Here is a 23,140-nt window from a genome sequence, read left to right as displayed (position 1 = left end):
CTGCACAGATTCATTTTCAGGGTGACCCAGCACCTGTTTGCATTTGAAACAATTTCTAAACCGCCTTTAGTTTTTGTGGATTGAAATGGAACTGAGCACCTTGTCCTTTGTTGTCAAAATAACATTACACTTATTAACTACTTAATGTTGTTTTTTGGTTCTCTATGTGTGTCTGCTTAGTCACAAAATAGTCTTGCATATAAAGCAGGATTTAAAAAACGATAAGTTGCCTTTCAAAGCAGGCAGTTTGCCCTTTGATTTTTTAACAGCTAGAGTGCATTTGATGGGTGTTTCAGTTATTGACAGCGTTTTTTTGTTGCAACCACCTTGTGCAGTTTGAGAACATGTATGACTTGGCCATAAATAAAATTCTTTTATTTTTCCACAAGCCATATAGTCTTGATGCTGGCAGATGATATGGCATGCAACCCACGAAATCCAAGCCCAGCTACTGTTTTTAGTCACAAAAACATGGAACTGAATGTCTATGGAGATGACGTGGAAGTGGATTACCGAAGCTATGAGGTAAAGTATGAAGAAAATCCTGAATTGAGTGTTTGCCAGCTTGGTGAACTGGGACATGTGTGTGTTGATAGTCTGCCTGCTCAAAGGGTGGGAGGTCCGTTTGTGTCAAGAAACTAGAGGGAATTATTTCTAGAGCCACTAGGTATGTGTTGAAATAAAGTTCTACCATTTGGTCCCTCAAAATCTTGAACCACTGCTTCAGGAACTGTATCAACAGTATCACCAATATGTGTTACTGGGAAGTAGCAGTTCTGTTATCTTGCATGGCAGCATTGCTTTGTTGAAAATCTATAACACTTTATTAACGATTGGGGTTTTTTTTAGTGCTTAGAACAAGTAGCATTTGCAAGATGGAGGGCACAAGGAGAAGGGGGCGACAGAGGACGAGATGGTTGGATAGTGTTTTCGAGGCTACCAGCATGAGTCTGACCAAGCTGCGGGGGGCAGTGGAGGACAGGAGTGCCTGGCGTTCTCTGGTCCATGGGGTCACGAAGCGTCGGACACGACTAAACGACTAAACAACAACAACAAATTTTACACTGACATTTGAACTGTGTCTATTAAACTTTGCTAACATTTCCTAACATAACGGAGGTAATAGAGCTTGAGAATGAGTCTGAAGCATGGGTTTCCCAAGGCCATATTATACCAATTTTGAAAGCAAGTCTTCCAAGATTCCTAACCCACATATACCAGTGCTAGTTGTTTTGCCATTTTAATGGCTTGAAAAGAGAGATGGTGGGGGAGTCTGCTTTCTGGCTGTTTACAAATGCTTGTCACTTGGAATTGATTGTCTTCATCTTAGCTGACCAGGCAGGTGTAAATTTCATAATCCTGTAATTGTATTTGGAATAATAAAAAAGCCTAAAGGCTTTAAAATATATTTTGTGTGTTTTAGAATTGGAAGCCTAGATTATAATTATTTTCGTTGCTCAAGGAATTCCTCACCAGTGTGAAGTCTTAATGCTGCCTTGGTTCGAGGCAGGGGGAAGAGAGCTTAGGGAGGAAATAACTCCAAAGTGAATTGGATTTTCTTGCTGAGAATGTGTATATTCTTGAGCTGCAGAGCCATTCTTCAACATAATGAGCAAGTTGGAGATTATTCAAACTCTCATACAAAATGAGAGGGTTATTTAGTAATGAGAGTACTTTAGGCACTTCATGAGCTCTGATAACAAAATGTTTTAGCACACCAAATCACTCTGGACAATTGAAAAGTTAATCAATGGGGCGGGTTTTCAAGTTCCTCAAGGAAATGAGATGTTGGGCTTCCCATTGTTTGTAATTGGGCACAGGTATAAAGTTTTGACCCCAGGCGTATCTCTTGGAGGAATTGAGTACATGGCAGCTGCAATAATTTGCAGGCTTCCAAGCAAGCAGCAGAGCAAGCATCCTATTGCTGCCTGGATTAAACAATAATATTTCTGTCGGGGGAGGGGGGAAAGAAGATTTTGTGTCCGCCAATCTGACTTCTCAGAAGAGAATATGTTATCTCTCACTGTGTTCAGATTTTGGGTTTAGTTAAAGAGCTGTCATGAGCCTGATTCACGTGAGCACTTTCTGAGCCTTCTGAATCTGTATGCAAACCTAGCAGATTTGGTGTTTTTTGGTAAGTTTCTCTCCCACCCCCCTGTCCCCCCCAAATTGCTGGCCAGATGGACAATCTCTGATCAAACGTTTCTACCACAAGAATCTTATTTTCTTTGAGCCTCTGAGGGATTGCAAGTCTCGAAATATATTTATTAACATTTTGCTATGGTAACGCATAGTAATGTTGCTTGGTAAGCAGATACACAAGTCGTTCCACATAGATAATGCCACACAGTGTGACAGGTGTTTAAATTAATGAAAGCACATTAGGAAGACTGAAATGGTGGTAGCCATGTACTAGATATCATGTGTTTCAGCTGTAAAGTTTATTATTCTTCAGTGATAAAAAGTTTTGAATTTTATGAAGAAGAAATTGCACGATGGGGGATTGTGAGGTCTGGTATTGCAGTCAAATCTACTGGTCTATTAATGAACTGTCCTAGACATAAGTGGCTGTTTTATAAGACAACACGTCTTTGGGAGGTGGGGTATGCATTCAAATGCAGGGTATAAGATAGTTAGAAAGGATGATGATCTTCTGTGTTTAGGTTACTGTGGAAAATTTTCTGCGAGTATTAACGGGCAGAATCCCAGCCAGCGCACCTCGCTCAAAGCGTCTGCTTTCTGACGACAGAAGCAATATTCTTATATATATGACAGGTACAGTAATTGTATTTCCTTCAACATTTTGCATTGTGATCTTTGCACTGAACATATTTAGAGCAATGCCTGTCAGAGAGGTCTTGCTGAATTCACCTTGCTGAATGGCTTTTCTTGCAGTAGGTTTGCTAGAGTTATGAAAGTGAATGGTTATATCAAACTAATTGCAAAATAAATCAATTCAAGTCATATGCTGAACATACCAAAAAAAGGTCTATTTAGGGGGACATTACCAGAATGATGATTCTAATGGTCTTCCTGTTAAGTACAGAGGACCACATTTAGCTTGTATCCATGAGTCAGAAAGAAAGCCATTGTGTAATTTGTGTAACTGCAATGCATGTACCAGGGTCCACAGCTGGGGTGATATACTAGTGACTTTTTGAAATTGGTCAGTTTAACTGTGAAGAGACATTGAGTGAATTCCTCAGATCTTGAACTGGTTGAAAAACAAAATTAGAGTTCTCCTGAACTTCTTCCTTCAACACTGAATTTCTTCTTTGCAACTACTAAACACCCTTTTCACCTTCCATCCAATTATACAGTCACCATGCCCTCCTATTCTGCAGCCCAACTTTGTATCCCAATTTTCATCTCTACTTCCTTCCCCTCTCCTCCACTTTCTCAACTCTCCCTTGCATTCAGACATGCCCATGTCTCTTCCTCCGCTCCTGTTGCGCATCCTGTTTTTATGCAAATCTATGTGGCACTGCATATCCTCCTGTGGTGACTGCATGACAACACTGTTACATTTTTACTATATGTAAGAAGATATGTAGTCTCCCCATATTCAAGAACTAGAGATCTTTCTAGTATTGAGTTTGTTATGTTACACCTTCACTGGTTAGACTGGGGAAGAGGAACTCGCAGTTCAAAAGAAAATTTGTGTGTCTCATGAAAGAAAAATAGTGGTCTAGACAAAAGGGAATGGTTTATACAGTATGATACTGTTCAGCTTGCAGAGGCTGAACTCTGGTGTTTCTTGAATTGTTTCTTTCTTCTCTGCCTTTTATCTCCATAATGAATTCTTCATGATGAATGACTAAGAAAGCGTATTTACGTGATGTTGCTTTAGCTTTTAGAGCATGTCAATTTAATTTATGCTTTTTCCTCCCAAGGTCATGGTGGGAATGGTTTCTTGAAATTTCAGGATTCTGAAGAAATCACAAATGTAGAGCTTGCAGATGCCTTTGAACAAATGTGGCAGAAAAGGAGGTAAACTTTTGCTCTCTCATTTCTGAATAAATGATGCACATTCATTTTTGCTATCTCCTCCAGTTTTCCTAGAGACAATTGCCTAACAGTCTGTTTACAACCTTATGGAAATGAATAGAGGCATACTAATTTTTAATGAATCCAGTCATTATTCCCTTTAAGTTTCTTCTATTTGATCTTACTGGATCAGGAAGGAACTCATGGGTCTGTCAACACATTACAATGGAACTTCTCTTAAGCAGAAACTAGCAGTGCCGTGTGTGTGTGTGTGTGTGTGTGTGTATGTATACAGTGGTACCTCAGGTTAAGTACTTAATTTGTTCCGGAGGTCCGTACTTAACCTGAAACTGTTCTTAACCTGAAGCACCACTTTAGCTAATGGGGCCTCCTGCTGCTGCCATGCAGCTGGAGCACAATTTCTGTTCTTATCCTGAAGCAAAGTTCTTAACCTGAAGCACTATTTCTGGGTTAGCGGAGTCTGTAACCTTAAGCGTATGTAACCTGAAGCGTCTGTAACCTGTATGTATATATATACGCGCACACACACATATATACATGGCACTGCTAGTATACAAATGCTATATATATATATATATATATAGACTACACACACACATACATTAAAAACCATCCCATTTTGCTAGTTTTTTCAGGACACGAACAGTGGAATCCTGTCTGTATAGACCTAAGCGGTGCTATTTTTCTAGAAAAAGAGGTGTCAGAATTCACCATGACCACCTCCCTCTTTCTCTTAGAAATCACAATGGCACCCATCTGAGAGGTGCTGGGATTGAGTTGCAGCAAGTTGCTACTGAAAAAAAGCCCTGGAACTAAGTCTGGGATAGGATTGAAATCTTCGATGGTTCCTAATCAAACGTATTGATGACCTTTAGGAGCCATAGGAATAATGGCCCATGATTTATTTTAAAAAATGGTAGACACAAAGTGTATTCGTTTTCTTCCAGATATAATGAGTTGCTGTTTATCATTGATACGTGCCAAGGTGCATCCATGTATGAACGATTTTATTCTCCCAATATAATGGCTTTGGCTAGTAGTCAAGTTGGAGAAGACTCACTTTCAGTAAGTGTATAGCTTTAATTGTATTAGTTAATAATATATGGATGCTGGAGGTTTGGAATTCTGTAATGAAAATCTCTGCCCTTTACCAGATTTGGTGCTTTAAACAAATGCTACTGTATAAACAAGTCTGCCTGAATGTATACAATAGAAGATATTGTTCCTCTGGCACATGTTTTGCATCTAATTTGGGGTTTTTGAGATACAGAGAGCAATACTGTAGAGAAATGAAGGCTAGCTTGTGGAATGATAAATGAGTTTAAACAGAAAGTAGAACTATAACATGGTTGGTGGACAAAATGGTGGGAGTAAGGGGGGGCATTTATTTGATCAGTGGCAGCATTTCCAAGATACTTTTCTTGTTGGGGCCTTCAACTTCCGTCAGCATGAGCAATGGACAACGATGATGGGAGTTGTAATTCAAAACATCTTGTAGGCAGCAGGTTGGAGAAACTGTTCTAAGCAATTGGGCAGCACATCATGGTAGAAGAAGCAATTAAAAAAAAAAAGGATTCTCATGATGGCTTTTTAATGATTAGTCATTGAATTTTGGATAATTAGACTGTCCACAGAAGGTAACTTATAAGCACGCCGTCGATGTGGGGCTTTTCACCTCACTCCTTAGTGCTGAACACGATTGTCACTGAATGTGCTTCACAAAAAATTCTGTGCTTTGATTTTTCAGCATCAACCAGATCTTGGGATTGGAGTTCATTTGATGGACAGATACACATTTTATGTCTTGGAGTTCTTGGAAGAAATCCATCCAGCTAGCCAGACCAATATGAATGACCTTGTAAGTACTAGTTAACTGGCTTTATCAATGGTTTCTACCACAACTTTTGCAAGGCTGCTGCATTTAATTAATATAACCCTTTTTTTAACAACCACCTGTTTCCCAGCCTGGATGAGATTATTCATATTTTTTTCAGTTATGAGACTGAGAATCAGACTTGACCAAGCTTACCTGATTTAGCTTTCAATCTAACATTTTATACACTGCACAATTAAAGAAACTAATTCCATTAGGCCATTGAATCTTTGCAATAAAGCTATGTTTTGATTTAGTGCCATTAAACACTGAAGTTTTGCAAGCCATTGGTCCACTACATGTAATGCTGCCTTTCAGTTTAATTATTGTAAAAACGAGTGACTTGAGCTAAGCTTCAGAGCTGTTGTTTCAGTTCCTGGACTCAGTGGAAATTCTTATTAACCCTATCTGCAGTTATGTTTGCTGCCAATAAATCATCATCAATCTTTATTACTGTCCAGAGACCCAACAAATCGTTCCAAAGCAATACACAATTCATACAGCCTACCTCGAGGTTAAACAAGCATTTTGTTCAGAATATAGGGATCATTGGTTCTTGCAACCACTGATAAAAACTTTGCCACTGCTAATGTTCTAGTGTTTGTCTGGTCTTCCAATAAGAACCTGACATAGTGAGCCTCTGATTTTCCCGGGAAAGGTACCAGCAAGGGTAATATCAGTTCAGCCCTGGCTTGCTCATATTTTGCACAGTGCAACAAAATATGTTTTATGGAATCGATGTCTTGAGCACACGAGCAAAGTCTGTCCTGGTAGGGAACTCCTCTCAACCAGCCATCCAACACTGCAGAAGGAAAGACGTTTAGTCTGCTGCCAATAAAAGCTAATCACAGCTTGGAATAGGGGCCACAGATCATTTGGGGGGTGGCACATGCTTTTCATGTAGAGGATCCCCGCTTTAATCCCTGTCATCTCCAGTAGCATCAGATAGAAGGTGGTAAGAAAGACCTCTGCTGGAGAGCTGCTTCCTGGCAGTATAGACAGTATTAGAAAGGTTGGACAAAAAGCCTTCAGAGAGCTTCATAAGTAGAACAGAATTAAAAGTGCAGTCCCAAGCATGTTTACTCAGAAACAAGTCCTCCTGAGCTCAGTAGGACTTGCTCTGTAATTAATATAAATTAGTATAAATAGTGATATCCAATCTACGTCCTACCTGGAAGAGACCCATTGAAATCAGTTTACTTAAGTTAATCAGGATTTCAGTGGGTCTTCACTCAGTACAACTTATTCAGATACAGTACTACCCTAAGGCTATACCAGCTACTGATATTTATTTAAAAAATCAAGACTAAAAAATCTGCTAGGCAGTCACATCATAGCCGATTAGTAGAGACCATTCTAAACGTCTGATTTATGGAGCCCAAGTGCAATGACACATTGGTGCCTTCTGCATGTGTTCGGAGACACTGATGAGACAAGTTGACCCGCATATGCTGAAAAACTTCAATTGATGCTGTTGGGATGGGCAGTCAAGTCTCGGTCCTGGCGCTGTTTTTTCTAACATGATCCAAACGCATGAAACAAGGCTAAAAAAATAAGCACTGAAATGAGATACTCTGCTTCCCTTGTTTGTAGTCAGCTATGTCCTACTCAGAGTAGACCCACTAAAAATTAAGGAACCTAAGTTAGTCCTGTCTATTAATTTAAATGGGTCTCCTCTGAGTAGGACTAGCATTGAATACCTCTCCTTGTCATAAAAGTAACCTGACTGCATAAGTGTAATCAGATTATATGGTACAGCAATGGAAGGCAGCAAAATGCACATCCCAGAGGATTGGGTATAACATGCCTCAAGTACTTTTGCATGTCTATAATGTAGCCTTTCTTGAGTGAGAGATTTTGAGGTCCATGTAATGCATTTATATCCTGTCTTGCAGATTCTAGAGATGGGTTTTAGTTTACATTAAGGGTTACTGGCATGCTCTTTTAAAAGATACGAATTGTGAAGTGGATATATAATATTTGATTATTTTCATAATAGAATGCACAGCTGTTCAAAAGAATTTACCAGCATTTTGACTATGGAGATTGGTGAAGTCTTATTGTTCAATAAGATGGCATTAATTTTGTAATAAACAGCCCACGCTGACAGGTTTGGTAGTGACACAGAACAGAGGCAGTGACTAATACTCAGCCTTCTAACTACAGAGAGGACAAAGCTTTTTATTTTTAAATTACAGCCAAATGCTATCTTAACAAGGCACAAGTATGGGATAAAGAATCTTGAGTACAAGCCAAGTAGCACAATACTAAGTTGATCTTGCAGTTTTGATCAGATTGGCTGCTATACTTTGTCTGTATTCTGTGGAATTCATAGTCTGTAGAATTCAGCAGCAGTGAGCAAGTATTATTATTATTATTATTATTATTATTATTATTTATACCCCGCCCTTCCCGGCCAAAACTGGGCTCAGGGCGGCTAACATCAAATTTATAACACATTAACATAAAATCAGGCAATCAATTAAAATACATCCTAAAATCAGATCAGGATCAGAATAAAATCCAATCAGATGGCAACCTGCAGATTAGTTTGTGCTGAACTTATATGAGCCTGTGAGAAAAACTGGGAGGCCACTTTCATGCAAGTTCTTATAAAAGGGGAGAGGGAGTCAGACTGAACCCCAACCAAAGGCCTGGCGGAACAGCTCCATCTTGCAGGCCCTGCAGAAAGATGTCAAATCCTGCAGGGCCCTGGTCTCTTGTGACAGAGTGTTCCACCAGGCCGGGGCTGGGGCCAGTCTAATCTCCTTGAGGCTCGGGACCTCCAAGATGTTATTATTTGCGGGCCATAAGGTCCTCTGTGGGGCATACCAGGAGAGGCAGTCCCGAGGGTACGAGGGTACTACTGTATGTAAGCTGCCATCTGGAAGGCAGTATGAAAATGATATACCAGTTAGAAATTTTAGTCTGTAACTTGCTGATGGTGGGACAGATTTCCAAGCCGTTTCCTTTCATGGCTTAAAGTTCTACGTTAATTTTTATTTAGGGGAAACTAAGGCTGCAGTGTCATGTGCCTCTGGGGTTAGGCTTCAATGAACACAGTAGGACTTCTTTCAAACTACACATGCACAGGGGTTGGTAAACTCTTTGTAAAAGATGGTTTGGCTTCTGCGATCTTGTCCTTTGTGCACACATTCTTTTCTTCTTCTTTGTAAAAGATGGTTTGGCTTCTGCGATCTTGTCCTTTGTGCACACATTCTTTTCTTCCCTTATAAGCCGTCGTTTACTCTCTCGGTACCTAGTAGGGGCAAACCTTTGTTTGCTGTTGCATCAAACCTTGGTTTAAAGGTAAAATTATTGCTTACCCACTTTTCACTTAACAACAAACTAAAGCTTTGACATGCACCAAGCTGAGGTGTGGAGGCGAGTCAAGCGGAGGACATGAAATGGAAGGTTGGAAAATGTGTGGGTAAATTTGGAGACGTGCCCAATTAATCGAGCACTGCAAGCTTTGTTTTGATCCATTAACATGGCAGCTACCTACCTACTAAGGTAGCTTAGTTACCTTAAGTGACTTGAAGTCACTAAGAAGTGGCACAGAAGTAATTTTTAATTTTAATCTGGGTCAGGGATGGCTAACCTATGGCGCTCCAGATGTTGACTCCAAGTCCCCAGCCAGCATGGCCATTTTTCTTATCAGTTGTGGGTGGGAGAGGAGGAGCTGAACAACATGGTGAAGGCTGAAGGTTAGCCACCCCTGATTTAGGTTAATCTGGGAAATGTGTGCTTGGCTTTGGCATTAAAAGCAGAACAAAAGCTCATCAATAAAGCAGAATGAAAACCTGGATGTTGCCGGTGGGCTGCATTAAGCTTGGTAAGTTGCAAAGTCTGCAGGCTTGCCGTTGACCATATTTACTGACATTCAGTAGAAATGAACACAGTGTCGACAGTTGTTTTCTCTTTGACTCTCCCTCACCTACCAGTGTAGTATTGGGGCAAGCACCTGTTTTGACCAATGCACATTTGCCTCCTTTATATAGTTTCAGGTGTGCCCTAAAAGTTTGTGTGTGTCTACACCTGGACATCGGACAGATCTGTTTCAGAGAGATCCTGAAAATGTTCTGATAACTGATTTCTTTGGAAGTGTACGAAAAGTAGAAATTACAACGGAGACCATTTCTCTGGATCCTAATTTAGCACCTCAAGAGACCAGGTATCTTGCTTATTTTATTTCCAAGTTTTGACTTAATTACGCAAAAAAAAAAAAAAAAAAAAAAATTCCGAGGCATTTGTGATTTTTCTAAGAGTTCAAGTCTTTTGTGTGTGTGTGTTGAGAATGTTAATGTGTGTATAAACCTGCTTGGTGTTCCTACTAAGCAACAGTAGGCAGTGCTTAGAATGGCACTTGCAGAAATCATTGCTCGTTTTATGAATTGTTTTCTATTGTGAATATTAACTTTGGTATTTGTGCTTTTGTTGTGGGAGCCACAGGGGCTGTAGGGGTTGTGGATAAATAGAAGATAAATTGCTACATGGAATAAAGGAAGGACAATGCAAATGATCTCAATGGAAGCATTATTATTATTATTATTATTATTATTATGGGACGCGCGTTAAACCACAGAGCCTATGACTTGCTGATCAGAAGGTCGGCGGTTCGAATCCCCGCGACGGGGTGAGTTCCTGTTGCTCGGTCCCTGCTCCTGCCAACCTAGCAGTTTGAAAGCTCGTCAAAGTGCAAGTAGATAAATAGGTGGATAAATAGGTAGATAAATATACCTTCCAGCGGGAAGGTAAAAGGTGTTTCTGTGCGCTGCTCTGGTTCGCCAGAAGCGGCTTAGTCATGCTGGCCACATCACCCGGAAGCTGTACGCCGGCTCCCTCGGCCAATAAAGCGAGATGAGCGCCGTAATCCCAGAGTCGGTCACGACTGGACCTAATGGTCAGGGGCCCCTTTACCTTATTATTATTATTATTATTAACTTTGTATTACACCATTCATCTGAAGATCACAGGGTGGTTCACAACATAAAAATATGAAATGAAATCACAAAATACATAATAAAACAAAAGCAAAACAAACCAATAAACCCCCTCAAACAGATGCATTTAAAAGGCTGTAGTGCAGAGGGGAAACCAGTATTGTGCTAAGATACCAGTATGTCCATTACTAGCCCTATGTATTGAGGACTAGAAAGGTCTCATGGGGTGAGATCACACAGGCATACTTCAAACTGGTGATTTGCATGTGTGAATCAGGTCAAACACCACAGGGACCTCAATATTTTCTGTAGAAGCAGTTTGGCAGTTCACAAGGCATCAGTTGATGAATGAGCTGTATATATGAATGAGCTACGTACATATATAGGCTCTTTGTTTCTACTTCAACATGAGAGTGATTTTCTGATTCTGGGACACACAAATTCAATATACTACCTAAACATTGTGGTTTCAGTCTAATGGGAAGGTGTGTCCTGTTTCTAGACAGAACGCTATAAATCTTGTGCTTACCTTATAGGCTAGTGTGTATGCAATGGAAATAAACAGTTTAAAATGGATTCCTCTGTTGAAGCATTGAGGATTTAGAGAATTTAAACTTTCAGTAGATTGATTTTATTCATGGTGCTGTATTGCCATCTATTGGAAGGACTTTGGATAAGCAAGAACTGGGTTGTAAGGATTCCAAAGTCTTTTAATACATGCACATACTTAGATGCTACAGAAATCTACCTCTAATGTAGTACCAAAATGTTTACACAAACCATTTACAGCCAATTATTCAAATGTGTGGTTCTCTTTCAAAGCAGTAAGTGGAATTTTGTCCAGTTTGTAGCCACTGATCTTAATCCTTCCATGTAGCATATTCCCTCATGCTGCAAATAATATAAATCTTCTTTATCATATTACATATAAACATTGAAAAACTTCCATCTCTTTATCCCATCGGAATAGTAATTGTGTTTGGGGAGTGGGGGATGGAGCAGCCATATTAACTTAGGTTCTGCAATTTGCCTCTTCATGGACCTTGATCCTTGAAGTTGATGCTAAGGGTCATTATACGGTGCATGTAGGTGCAAAAGGAAATTTTAGCCCACTATTTTGCTTCCTCATTGGCTGTGCTCAGTACAGAGCAGAGGTAGACAGTGTTGTGCTGGTGGACAGCAGTGTGCCTGACTGTACCTCCTGTGGTGCCTGCAAAAGGTCTTAGTAAGTATCCCCATAAAACTCCACAGTTGTCAGGAGCTGGAGTCAACCGTAGGTTAGCAACCAAATCCAACCATGGTGTCAGTGAAGTTAACTCTTTATTCAAGAAATCAAAACACCACAGGCCTAGTGTTTCCAGCAGCTTTCCCCAGTAGGTCTTGCTCCAATAAGGGAGTTGTGAGGAATGAAAGTCCCTGCCTTCCACCACCCTCTAAGGCTCCTCCTCTCCCGGGCTTTTCCCAAGCAGTCTCGGACTGTTCACACACAACTAAACTCTGCGCTTTTGATTTTTCTGTGTGTCCTAAGAGACCCAGGGGGAGGGGAGCTGGATGCAGCAGGCGGGGGAGACTCTCTGGCTTCTTCAGCAGCCTGCCCCTCCAGCTCCTAACCTCTTTCTACTCCAGCCTCTGCTTCTGCCTCTGAGTCTGGACTATTCCCTGCCACAGCCTCGTCATGTTCACTAAACCCTGTTACTTCTTCAGCTTCCAACACCCCCTCCTGCTTCCTCTTCTCCCTCTCACCACTCATTGTTGTCCCATCACAATTCCCTTGGCTCTGAACCTTCTTCCCCTGGGGTGCTCCTTAGGGGTTCCCCAGCTGGTGCCACCCACCACTCCACAGCATCCAGCCAGGCTATCACAATAGTACATGAGAGACTTGTTTGCTCTTCTTACTCAAGTCTAGCCATTCCTACATTGAACGTAACCTCTTAAATGTATCCTTAGTTCATTGAATTCTAGGATTTCCCACCTTCATGTGGCTCTCTTGACATTTGGTAGTCATTATCCCCTACCACATGACAGCCATTTTGTGTTATGCCACCCCTCCACAGCAACCACTTGGGGCCTGGTGAAGAGAGTAGAAGAAGAGTTTGGATCTGATATCCAGCTTTATCACTACCCGAAGGAGTCTCAAAGCGGCTAACATTCTCCTTTCCCTTCCTCCCCCACAACAAACACTCTGTGAGGTGAGTGGGGCTGAGAGACTTCAGAGAAGTGTGACTGGCCCAAGGTCACCCAGCAGCTGCATGTGGAGGAGCGGAGACGTGAACCCGGTTCCCCATATTACGAATCTACCGCTCTTAACCGCTACACCACACTGGTGCTCACAGCACTTTCTCAAAATTCCAATGTACCCACTGGCTCAAAGGTTAGATATCCCTGTTCCATAGTAATATTAGACTGAGAGAAGAAAGCCATTGCCAATTTGGTAATGGGCAAGCTTATAGAGTGTAGACCTTTCTCCATTTTTTCTACTCAGTCAGCGTAGGCTAGAATAGAGGCTGAGGAACATAACGGCCGTGTTTTATTCAGTATGTGGGAATCATCTCCACGAAAGCTGTTCTGAGCTTGAAAATGGACAGAATGCCGATATGAGGAATTCCTGGCTATGACTTTTTTGTCCAGAGTGTCAATTATGTGGTTTCCCCATCCAAAAGGTATGGCTATGCAGGTGTTAATGGGTCCACATTGTAGCCTGAAGACACATGATGTAATAATCTTGCTGAAGCTAAACATGTCTGGGTCAGCTCAGGGTCTGGGCCAGAGATCACCTGGGAATCCTGTGCCTTGAGTCCCATGAAGGGAAGGCAAAATATAAACACACCAAGAAGGACATTATTGTTCCTGGTAAGATCTGTATTGCTGTATATATCAAGTTTCTGGTAATGTCTGGACCTTGAATTGGGGATAAACACACACACACACACACACACACACACACACACATTTTCTGGCCCAGGAAGCCTCTGCTAAAAGCAATTCTAGGATTGTTTATAGCTGTAGCTCAGCTCATTAAAGCACCAGAATTCAGACTAGGGATTCCAGCAGCTTTCTTAATGTTGCATTTTTGCACCTTGTTGCTACAGCCCATAAATTGTGTAACCTCTGGAGGGGGAGTGTATTGCACTACATGAAGTTATATTGGAGGGGCAGGGCTGTTCTTCATTAATGTAGACTGCTAATACCAATATATCATCCTTCATATGCGTGTATAAGAATTGCCTCTGTGTGCGTGTGCGCGTGCAGTCTCAAACAGTATAGTAAACAGATTTAGAAGTATGATGAATAGGATAATAATAGACATGCACAAACTTGTGGGAGAAAAGTTGACATTCCACTTGGATGAATGTTTTCAAAAATAATCTGCTCATTTAATTTTGAATAGATGTGGAGTTTGTATTCCCATTGTGATACTTGTGTTGTTTTTCAAACTCTACTTGCTCTCCTAATTGGTTCCTCCCTCTGAGCTCGGACTCAAATGTTTCCTGAATCAATCACATGCTGCATTTTCCTTTAGCATCAGCAGGCATATCTCACTATGGTGCTGCTGAGTAAACTGTTCCTGTAAAGCAATAGAGGTCCTTCTCCCTCGCCACTCTGTATTTTCTCTACCATGTTTGTTCTCAAACCCTTTCAGGAAAGCTCTTCACATACAGGCACCCCCCCATTTGCACGTGTTCAATTCACACATGACCATGCATACATGTGGCCCCAGAAACCCAGAAGTGGGGGGTGGGACGAGACCTGAAAAGCCTCAGCAAAGCCCTGCTGTGCCTCCAGCTTGCAAGAAGGCTCCCCCTTGGAGTCCAAAGAGGGCATCCCCTGTAATATGATATACTTATATCCAGTTAGCAGTCATATAGCCATATCTGAACTCACGTGAAGCTTCTGGACTATATTTCTGGGCCCTATGTGCAAACATTAGTCCAAACCACTTACTCTGCAACAGGAAAACCCCACGCTGCTCTTATGCATACTGTAAACTTTATGTAGAGAGGAATAATGATTTCAGACATGCACGGGCTTCCTGAATCTGTACATTTAGAAAAGCCAAATAGTGGCTTCTGCGCAACATTCACAAGATTTGAACTGTAGAATCTGCTTTCTAAGATGTGGATTCTGTCTATGTGGTTGTGTTTCTATGTGAGTTTCTGTTGGATGAACTTTATTAGAAAGCTATTTCTAATTTTAACTCGCATTCGATAACTTTTCTGAAACTTTCTTTTAAAAATGAAAAGGGAGTGTTTTGATCTATGTGGCAAAGTGCTGTAACTTTGTAATAATTTTTCAAATACAGTAGTACCTCTGGTTATAAATGCTTCAGGTTACAAACACTTCAGGTTACAGACTCTGCTAACCCAGAAGTAGTACCTCGGGTTAAGAACTTTACCTCAGGATGAGAACAGAAATTGTGCTCAGGTGGCAGGGCGGGAGGCCCCATTAGCTAAAGTGGTACCTCAAGTTAAGAACAGTTTCAGGTTAAGAACGGACCTCTGGAACAAATTAAGTACGTAACCAGCGATACCACTGCACGTCCTTTTGTATAACTTCAGGTAGGCTTCAAAGATTGTCTCTCAGTAATTTAACTCTCTCCCTCTTTAGCAGAGCCTGAATATATGTATATGTTGACAAAATGTGTTGTTCTTCGCTGGCAGCTTAAAATATGGACTGGTGAACAGCAAGCAGGTGGTGTAAGCCATTAGAGTATTTGACCAGAGGCAAGCCATATAGGAAGTCTATTCATACTCGATGACACATTTTCCTTCATTTTCTTTTCATCCTGGAAAACACTGTGATGTATTTGAGCCACAGCTTGACTCTGATACTAGTTGTGAGTTCTGGTGCCTAAGTTGGAAACTTTCATTGCCAGGTTCACCACCCCTATCTTTTTTGTTTTCTGTTTTATGCTTTGTCTGTTGCTTGCTTGATCTTGAAGTAGACAATCACAATAACAGAAATCATCAGTTGAAATGTGGTCAGTTCAAGAAAAGCAAAATTAATTAAGGTTATAAAACTAATCTACAGTTTGTAGTGAGAACTTTCTGGTACACTATTGAAAACATGTCTCCTTAATGTACAACTGTAGCACTTGTAATTATCACATCAATAAATTGAAAATTATCTTTCAAATCTTATGAAATTGCATATTAATTGCCATACTGTGTTGGATTATAGGTCAAACTTCCATGAACATGAATAGTTTGAAACCGGCTATTGATTTTTATTTTTTCTAAAAAATGTGAGTCAGGACTTAGCGTAATTTAAAATGCTGATTCTGCCTTTCTGCCAAAAGGTGCCCAAGGTTATATTTTACAAAATACTAGCAGTATTTTAGCATTTTCAAGATCAAATCTAGAGCGTGTAAGGCTCTAGAATCAGTCAAGGTCATGCCTGAAAGAAAGATGCTCTGACAGCGTTTTTAAAAAACCAAATGGGGTGTGTGTTTTATTTTTATTTTTGAGGCATCACCCAATTGTTTCCAAACTTAGGCTGTAGAGAGTAGGACTTGGTGGCCACATATCCCAGAGATGACACTCTTGTCTAGTAATTAGAAGGAAATTGTACATTTTCCTTACCATCTGCTTTAAAAGCTTTAGGTCGGAATGAGAGATGTCTACGTCTTACCAGAAGATGGCAGTTGTGCCAAGCAGAAAATTTCAGTTGGTGCTCCTTTCAAGCATAAGCTCCCTGTCACATTTGGAGGTTATGAGGAAAGAGCCTGTAGTACAATAGCAACATTATCTGATCAGATCAGTAGTAAGGTAAAGGTAAAGGTACCCCTGCCCGTACGGGCCAGTCTTGACAGACTCTGGGGTTGTGCGCCCATCTCACTTAAGAGGCCAGGGGCCAGCGCTGTCCGGAGACACTTCCGGGTCACGTGGCCAGCGTGACATCGCTGCTCTGGCGAGCCAGAGCCGCACACGGAAACGCCGTTTACCTTCCCGCTGGTAAGCGGTCCCTATTTATCTACTTGCACCCGGAGGTGCTTTCGAACTGCTAGGTTGGCAGGCGCTGGGACCGAGCAGCGGGAGCGCACCCCGCCGCAGGGATTCGAACCGCCGACCTTTCGATCGGCAAGTCCTAGGCGCTGAGGCTTTAACCCACAGCGCCACCTGCGTCAGTAGTACCTAGTAGCAAATTTATCGGAAATAGGGACCAACCTAACTTAGAAACTGTTCATTAAATAATGGTGGCAAAAATGTTTAGTTTCACAAGGAAAGGAAAGAAACACACAATGATTTTACAATTCTATGTTTCATTTGAGTCTTGTGACACCTTAAGGACCAACAATTTATTATGACATAAGTTTCCAAGGACTAGAGTCCACTTCAGACGCATGAAGTACAGTTCCAAATAAGGAAACAATTTGTGTTTGTGTGTGTATGTAATGGAGAAGAGTAAGGTTGGGGCGTGGGGGAAGAAACTGTATAAAGAACAGATAGTGCCAATTACATTAAAGCAAAATAGTTATAGGGACCATTAACAAGATGGTATTGGCAATAACATAGATACCCTGGCGTTGGTTAGCTAATTAACAGCATGTGATGAGATAAAAACCCGTAAACTTGATTCAAAGCACAGGTGATAGAACTAAATTTCTGGATTCCGGAAATTCATTCTGGTTTCATGCCAGAATTTCCCTCTGAAGCACCAGATCTGGATGGCAGTATAAAGAGTGATTGTGCTAAGGTAGGTGTCTTGCTGCAGTGGACCAAGCCAAAGCAGGTTGCCTCTGCTCCTAATCCTCAGGAATTCGCTGTTCCTTTACCTTTTGGTATGGCCAGAACTGCCATACTGGTGAGTGACTGGTGAGGCTCTTAAGGTCTTGAGAGATGTACCCATTGACATGTAAGAAGCAGAGTGGGATCCTGCCATTTCAAGTTTGGGGTGTCTAATCTAGTGAATAGAATTTCACCTTGGCCTTGTGTGCCCTTAGACTGTATCCTGTGAACTACTGGCTGATAGCAGCAGCTACCATGAAAATGGTTTGATCTAGTCTTGAAAACTTAAATCTCCCACACAAAAAATGTTCTACAGCTATATTGGATAATGAACTTGCAGTAAACCGTGAGATAATAGTTTGGTTTTGAACAGTAAATGAATATGCTGTTAAGCATAACACATAATGCTATGGCACTTGTGTTTTCACATTTGGTGATATTTGCCATATCCGTAGCTTCCCATCAGCCTGCTTTTTGTGACTGGAGCAAACTTAGTTGAAGAACATGGAACTTTGGGGGATGTGGTACTTGAGACTTAGGCAGCAAATATTTGTGCAGCAAATATCTTGTGTAGCAAAAGTGTTATTAAAAGCGTGCATGTATTAAACACTGATAATATTGCTTGACTCTCCTGTAATCTGTGTCAGAGGTATTTGTCTTGCCTGTTCTCCTGATTAGCAATTAATTGGCTTTGCAAAGCTGCTGTATACAGCACCATACATATAATAGCAATGGGGAAGAAATCCTGTGAGGAGCAGCAATTTTATCAATAGAACAAATACCATTTCACAATTAATATTGTGGAGTGGAATTTGCATATCAAAAAGTCAAGGGAAATGAGTTGATGAGAATGACAGAGAAGGAACCCCAAGAGCTTTAAAAGGAAATGAAGGGACTGGTTAGATTTTGAGTACATTTGGATACTGTAGATAACTGTTCCTGTTTTTAATTTACTTTGCAGCATTAGGTTATAATGTGGAAAAGAAAAACAATGTTAGAGTTAGTTGCCAGTCTGAAAATAACCAAAATGCCTTCACACACTGCTAGATTGATATGGTTGAACTGGTTTCGTGTTCATTGCTACAGGATTTGCAGAGTAACGTGTCTTATATTCTAATGGTTGGGGGGCCCCCCGAAAAACTGGACACCTGTAATATTTATTTACTAAAAATATCTATGCCCTGTTTTTCTGTGTCACAGACACAGAAGGCAACCTATAATGGCAGTGTTTGCATGTGAGTGCGCTGGTTGTGCCCACCTTGCTTCTCCCTACTCGGGTGCACGTAAAACAAACAATTAGCCCGGTAGAGAAAGAAAGAGAAAAGGTGTAGCGGAAAGAAAGAGGTTTGGAGGCAGTGTGCTTCTGAAAACCAGCTGCTAGGAATCTCAAGCAGTTTGAGAGTTTGAGTTTGAGAGTTCATGTTCTGCTTGTGGGCTTCCTAGAGGCATTTGCTTGGTCACTTTGAGAACAGGATGCTAGACTCGAAGGTCCAGCAGGGCTTTTCTTATGGGTGCACCACTCACTTGTGACTCTGTCCCCACCCACTCTAGCATGTGACCAGTGACAGATAACCCCTAAGGGAAAGCAGACCTTAAGGGGGGGGGAAGGTTCCCCACCCCTCTTAGAATATGACAAAATGAACAAATTAAGAGGAATGATTAAAGCTCTCTCTCTCTGTGTGTGTATGTGTTCATTTTCATTGGAAGGGAGAAAATAACCTGCTGGACTTGCTGCTTCTCCAGCTGGACTCATCTCTGCCTCCTGGTCTCCTTCCTCTCTTGCTTCAGCTTCTGCCACAGAATCCCCCCTCTCACTAAGCCCTGACACCTCCTTCCAGTCTTCTCCTTCTGACCACTCATTGCCATCCCTGCAGCAATCCCCTAGCTCGGAGCCTTTTTCCCCCTTGGGGGTTCCACAGCTTCCCCCCCCCTTGGGGGTTCCCCATCATTCCTCTGCATTCAACCAGTCAGCGACAATTACATGAAAGACCTATGCTATATTTCCATTTAAAAACAAACAAAATGAATTGCAATTCTGAAGGACTGCCAGTCTGCTTAGATCATGGGCGCTGGGGTGTTTAACACACATTAGTTTCCAAGCAGTTGTTTGCCCTGTGGTGGAAGTTGGGTTATTTTTTTGCCAGACCTCTTGACACCTAAGCATAGGATAGGAAAATGAAGCTCAAAAACAAAATGGGAAATCAGACAACTGGGTAGGGTTGGGGGAAATCATTTTATTCTTGCCACAATTGAGGTAACTGTTTCTTGAGGGATCTCAATTTTAGATACAAAGTCTGCTCTTCTTCGACAGCCACTCAGTGACATCTTGAGGGGAAAAGTTGCTTTCAAACGCATAAAGAACAACTAATGTAGTCTTTTTACGGCATAGTGATTGTCTTATTCCCCCCTCTTCTCCCAAATGGGATTCCTCTTCATAGGGACAGCACAGAAGCTAGATAGTTACATAAGATTGCATTTAAGATTTAATAAACCTCAGTTCACTAGAGAAATACTCAATTAGATTAACTATGTTAGGGTTTGAAAACTTGTTAGCTTAGCTGATGAAGAGTGTTTATATAAGCCCAGTATTTATACTGTGTTGAGCAACACACACTTGTGATCTCTATGCAGTTTAGCTTATGAATATCCTTGTGCTCCCACTGGTATACAACAAAACATATTATTGATTTTTGAAAGTTGCCATTCTTTGCTTTTTATATACTGCTTCATTTATTTTCGTGCCCCTTTTAAATTTCATTAGCCAAGCAAAGTGACTCCTTTGGTTTAACTTGCCTGTTTAGCATTCCATTTGTAAATTGATTTATCATGTGTTAATTCCATTGAACGTGGAGATTATGTGAATGAATTTTGGTGTATATCTAGGGTATCGGGTATGAGCACCAACTGAATTTCTGCATCTGCATTTTCCAGGGTTGTTAGCAAAGAGACAAACCATGATGCAGTGTGAAAGTTCCTTGAAATATTGAGGCATGCGAATGAAAGTTCCTGTGTGTGCAATTCTCTGCATCAAGTAAAAATAAATAAAATAAAAGCCTGTAATGATCTCCATTCTCATTTTCAAGGATAATTTCCCGAGCGCACACATCACAAGATGGACAAACGACTGGTAGTTTCATTCTTTATTGACAAAGCACATACCTACAGTAGCTCCTAAGGTGCACTGAACACGCATATACGCTTCTGGCGACTAAGTAGCTGACATTCCTTCCCCAGGCTTGTCTTCTGAACTGGATGGTTGCAGCAACAGTGTAACCATGTCTCCACCCAAATTAAGTACCCTTGTCTGATGGGGCGCACAGAAGTAACCTATGACATCTCGTACACAGAGGTTGCTGCTGTGCTTGTCTTGCCAGGGAGCCAGCCAACAATAAATCACGCGGAATAAGTGAAGTTAACTCTGTATTAGAAGAAACAAGGCCTGCTCAGTGGCCCTTGCCTCCCCATAGCTGCCTAAATCTCCTTCACACATCCCCGGTCATTCCCAAGCAATCTGAGACTACACCGACACACCTGTCTCTGCTCCTTCCTCTTCCTGGTCTGGGAGGACCGGGGGGAAGGGGAATTCTTGGCATCCCTGCTCTCCTGCTTCCACCTCAGCTTCTGCTTGTGGACTTCTCTCTGCCGTAGCCTCTCCCTGCTCGCTAAACCCTGTTACCTCTTCAGCTTCTGAAGCTCCAAGGCTTCTCTGTCTTCTCCTTGTGACCATTCATTGTCGTCCCACCACTAATCCCTAGGCTCTGAGCCTTTGTCCCTTGGGAGTTCCTCAGCTAGTGCCTTCCGTCATTCCTCTGTGTCCAGCCAGTCCATCACACTGTCTCTTCAAGCCCTTCCTGGTTCTGGGGTAGGAAGGGACCGAGGGGATTCTACCACCACTCTCTCTCAGGCGCCGTCTCTTCCTCCATTCCTGGTGCATCCTGCCCTCCTTCCAGCTCTGGCTCCTGCCTGGTGGGAGGTACAAAACCCTCCTAATCTTTATCCCACTTTCCCTGGGTCAGCATCCGGCCCCGTGGCCTCTGCCAGCCACTCCTTGCCACCCTGCCAGTCCCTGACATAGAAGCACATGAAGTTCTGCAAGCACATTGCTTTACTACTTTTTGTAGTAGTTTGGATTGTCTATAGTGTGATGTGAGAGATGTCACGTTTACAGTCTTGCTCTTTGAATATCATGTAGTAGAGCAACTAATTTTTAACAGGGATATGCTTTTTTAAATTGAGCCAGCAACATGATTTTCATTGCTAGTCCCACCCCACCCCCCAGCAAACTAAGCCTTAGGAAAAGTCCTTTCTAATCCCTTCCTCTCCAGCATTAGCAGCAAGGAAGGCTTTGGCAAAGCCCTCTTTTTATTATGCGTCTCAGCTGCTCCCTCTGAATAGAGTTCTGAGAGAGCAGTGAGATGCATAATTAGGGGTGGTGGTCTTGGGGATTGGGGTAATGCTGGCGGCCAGATTGAGCCCAGAGGCTGCCAGTTGCCTGTCCTGTTGTTGAGCTGTTAGCAGCAGTAAGATGTTTGCCACTGAAGCTGCTGGCACTGATTAGTAAGAGCAAAGGGATAACAGGAGCACACACTTCGTGTAGTGAAAGCGAAGTAGCAAGCTGCTGAGGTTCATCTCTTAATTCTTCCATGCTCTGGCTTCTTAGCAATCAGCATGTGTTACGCTATTCCTTTCTGCCCGAAGAAAACGGAACTGAGCACATGACCATAAATTCTAGAGAGCTGCAGGGTGCGGGCAACCTTAATATTTTTCTGTTTGGCATTAAACCATATGCAAGTGTTCTCAATCTTTGCCTGTCTCAATATTGTGGAAAAGCTTACGCTCTGGTTTTCGAGTGCCTAAAGGATTACCTTCCAGATGCTCAGAAATTTCTTCCACTGAAGATTTCTATCTCATCATGATCCGGTGCAGGAGGCAGGGAGATGGACTGCACAGAAAATTGTCACCTATGTGTTCATATTGCAATTAATGTGTTTTTCGGGCTGAAATCAAGATTTAAAGTGTAGATTGAGGAATGAAAACTTTATCTGTGATTTAAAATGTTCACACTGATTAATTGGTGGGCCTGACGGGTAATTCACGGCACAAATGTGTTAGCTCCATCTACATTTGATGGTGAAGAAAGTCCAGTGATTGTTTTTTTGTCTGTCTGTATTTAAAGCTGACAGGTGTTTTGAAAACCAGGATGAAAACATGATGGCTTTCTGTCTAGCTGCAACTGGCATATTTTATGGAAAGGTGTGATATAAATGTAACAGATAAATAAATTGAACTGTTAAAAGATAATGGATAGATCGTGTATCACCCCAGCAACAATACATAAGATAAAATTTTAAAAAAACCTATCCATATGTTGGAAGTGTCACAAAAATCAATTTAATATTGTAATAATATTTATTTATGGGCCACGGGTGGCGCTGTGGTCTAAACCACTGAGCCTAGGGCTTGCTGATCAGAAGATCGGTGGTTCGAATCCCTGCGAGGTGGTGAGCTCCCATTGTTTGGTCCCTGCTCCTGCCCACCTAGCAGTTTGAAAGCATGTCAAAGTTCAAGTAGATAAATAGGTACCGCTCCAG

General features: G+C 41.7%; 1 protein-coding gene across 1 annotated transcript in view; it reads left to right on the top strand.

Annotated features, from left to right (window-relative positions):
* The window catches only part of PIGK (phosphatidylinositol glycan anchor biosynthesis class K), a 108,564-nt gene that overhangs the window by 13,000 nt on the left and 72,424 nt on the right, over positions 1 to 23,140 (top strand). Inside the window, exons 4-9 of the mRNA XM_079982578.1 lie at positions 390 to 525; positions 2,664 to 2,775; positions 3,894 to 3,990; positions 4,956 to 5,073; positions 5,756 to 5,866; positions 9,883 to 10,055. Of these exons, the coding sequence (XP_079838704.1) occupies positions 390 to 525; positions 2,664 to 2,775; positions 3,894 to 3,990; positions 4,956 to 5,073; positions 5,756 to 5,866; positions 9,883 to 10,055 (747 nt within the window). The remainder of the gene's footprint in view (positions 1 to 389; positions 526 to 2,663; positions 2,776 to 3,893; positions 3,991 to 4,955; positions 5,074 to 5,755; positions 5,867 to 9,882; positions 10,056 to 23,140) is intronic.

Source organism: Podarcis cretensis (assembly GCF_951804945.1).
Source record: "Podarcis cretensis genome assembly, chromosome: 6".
Classification (NCBI taxonomy): Eukaryota; Metazoa; Chordata; class Lepidosauria; order Squamata; family Lacertidae; genus Podarcis; species Podarcis cretensis.
Note: the sequence above shows the minus strand (reverse complement) of the source record. Positions and strands in the feature narration are given on the sequence as shown.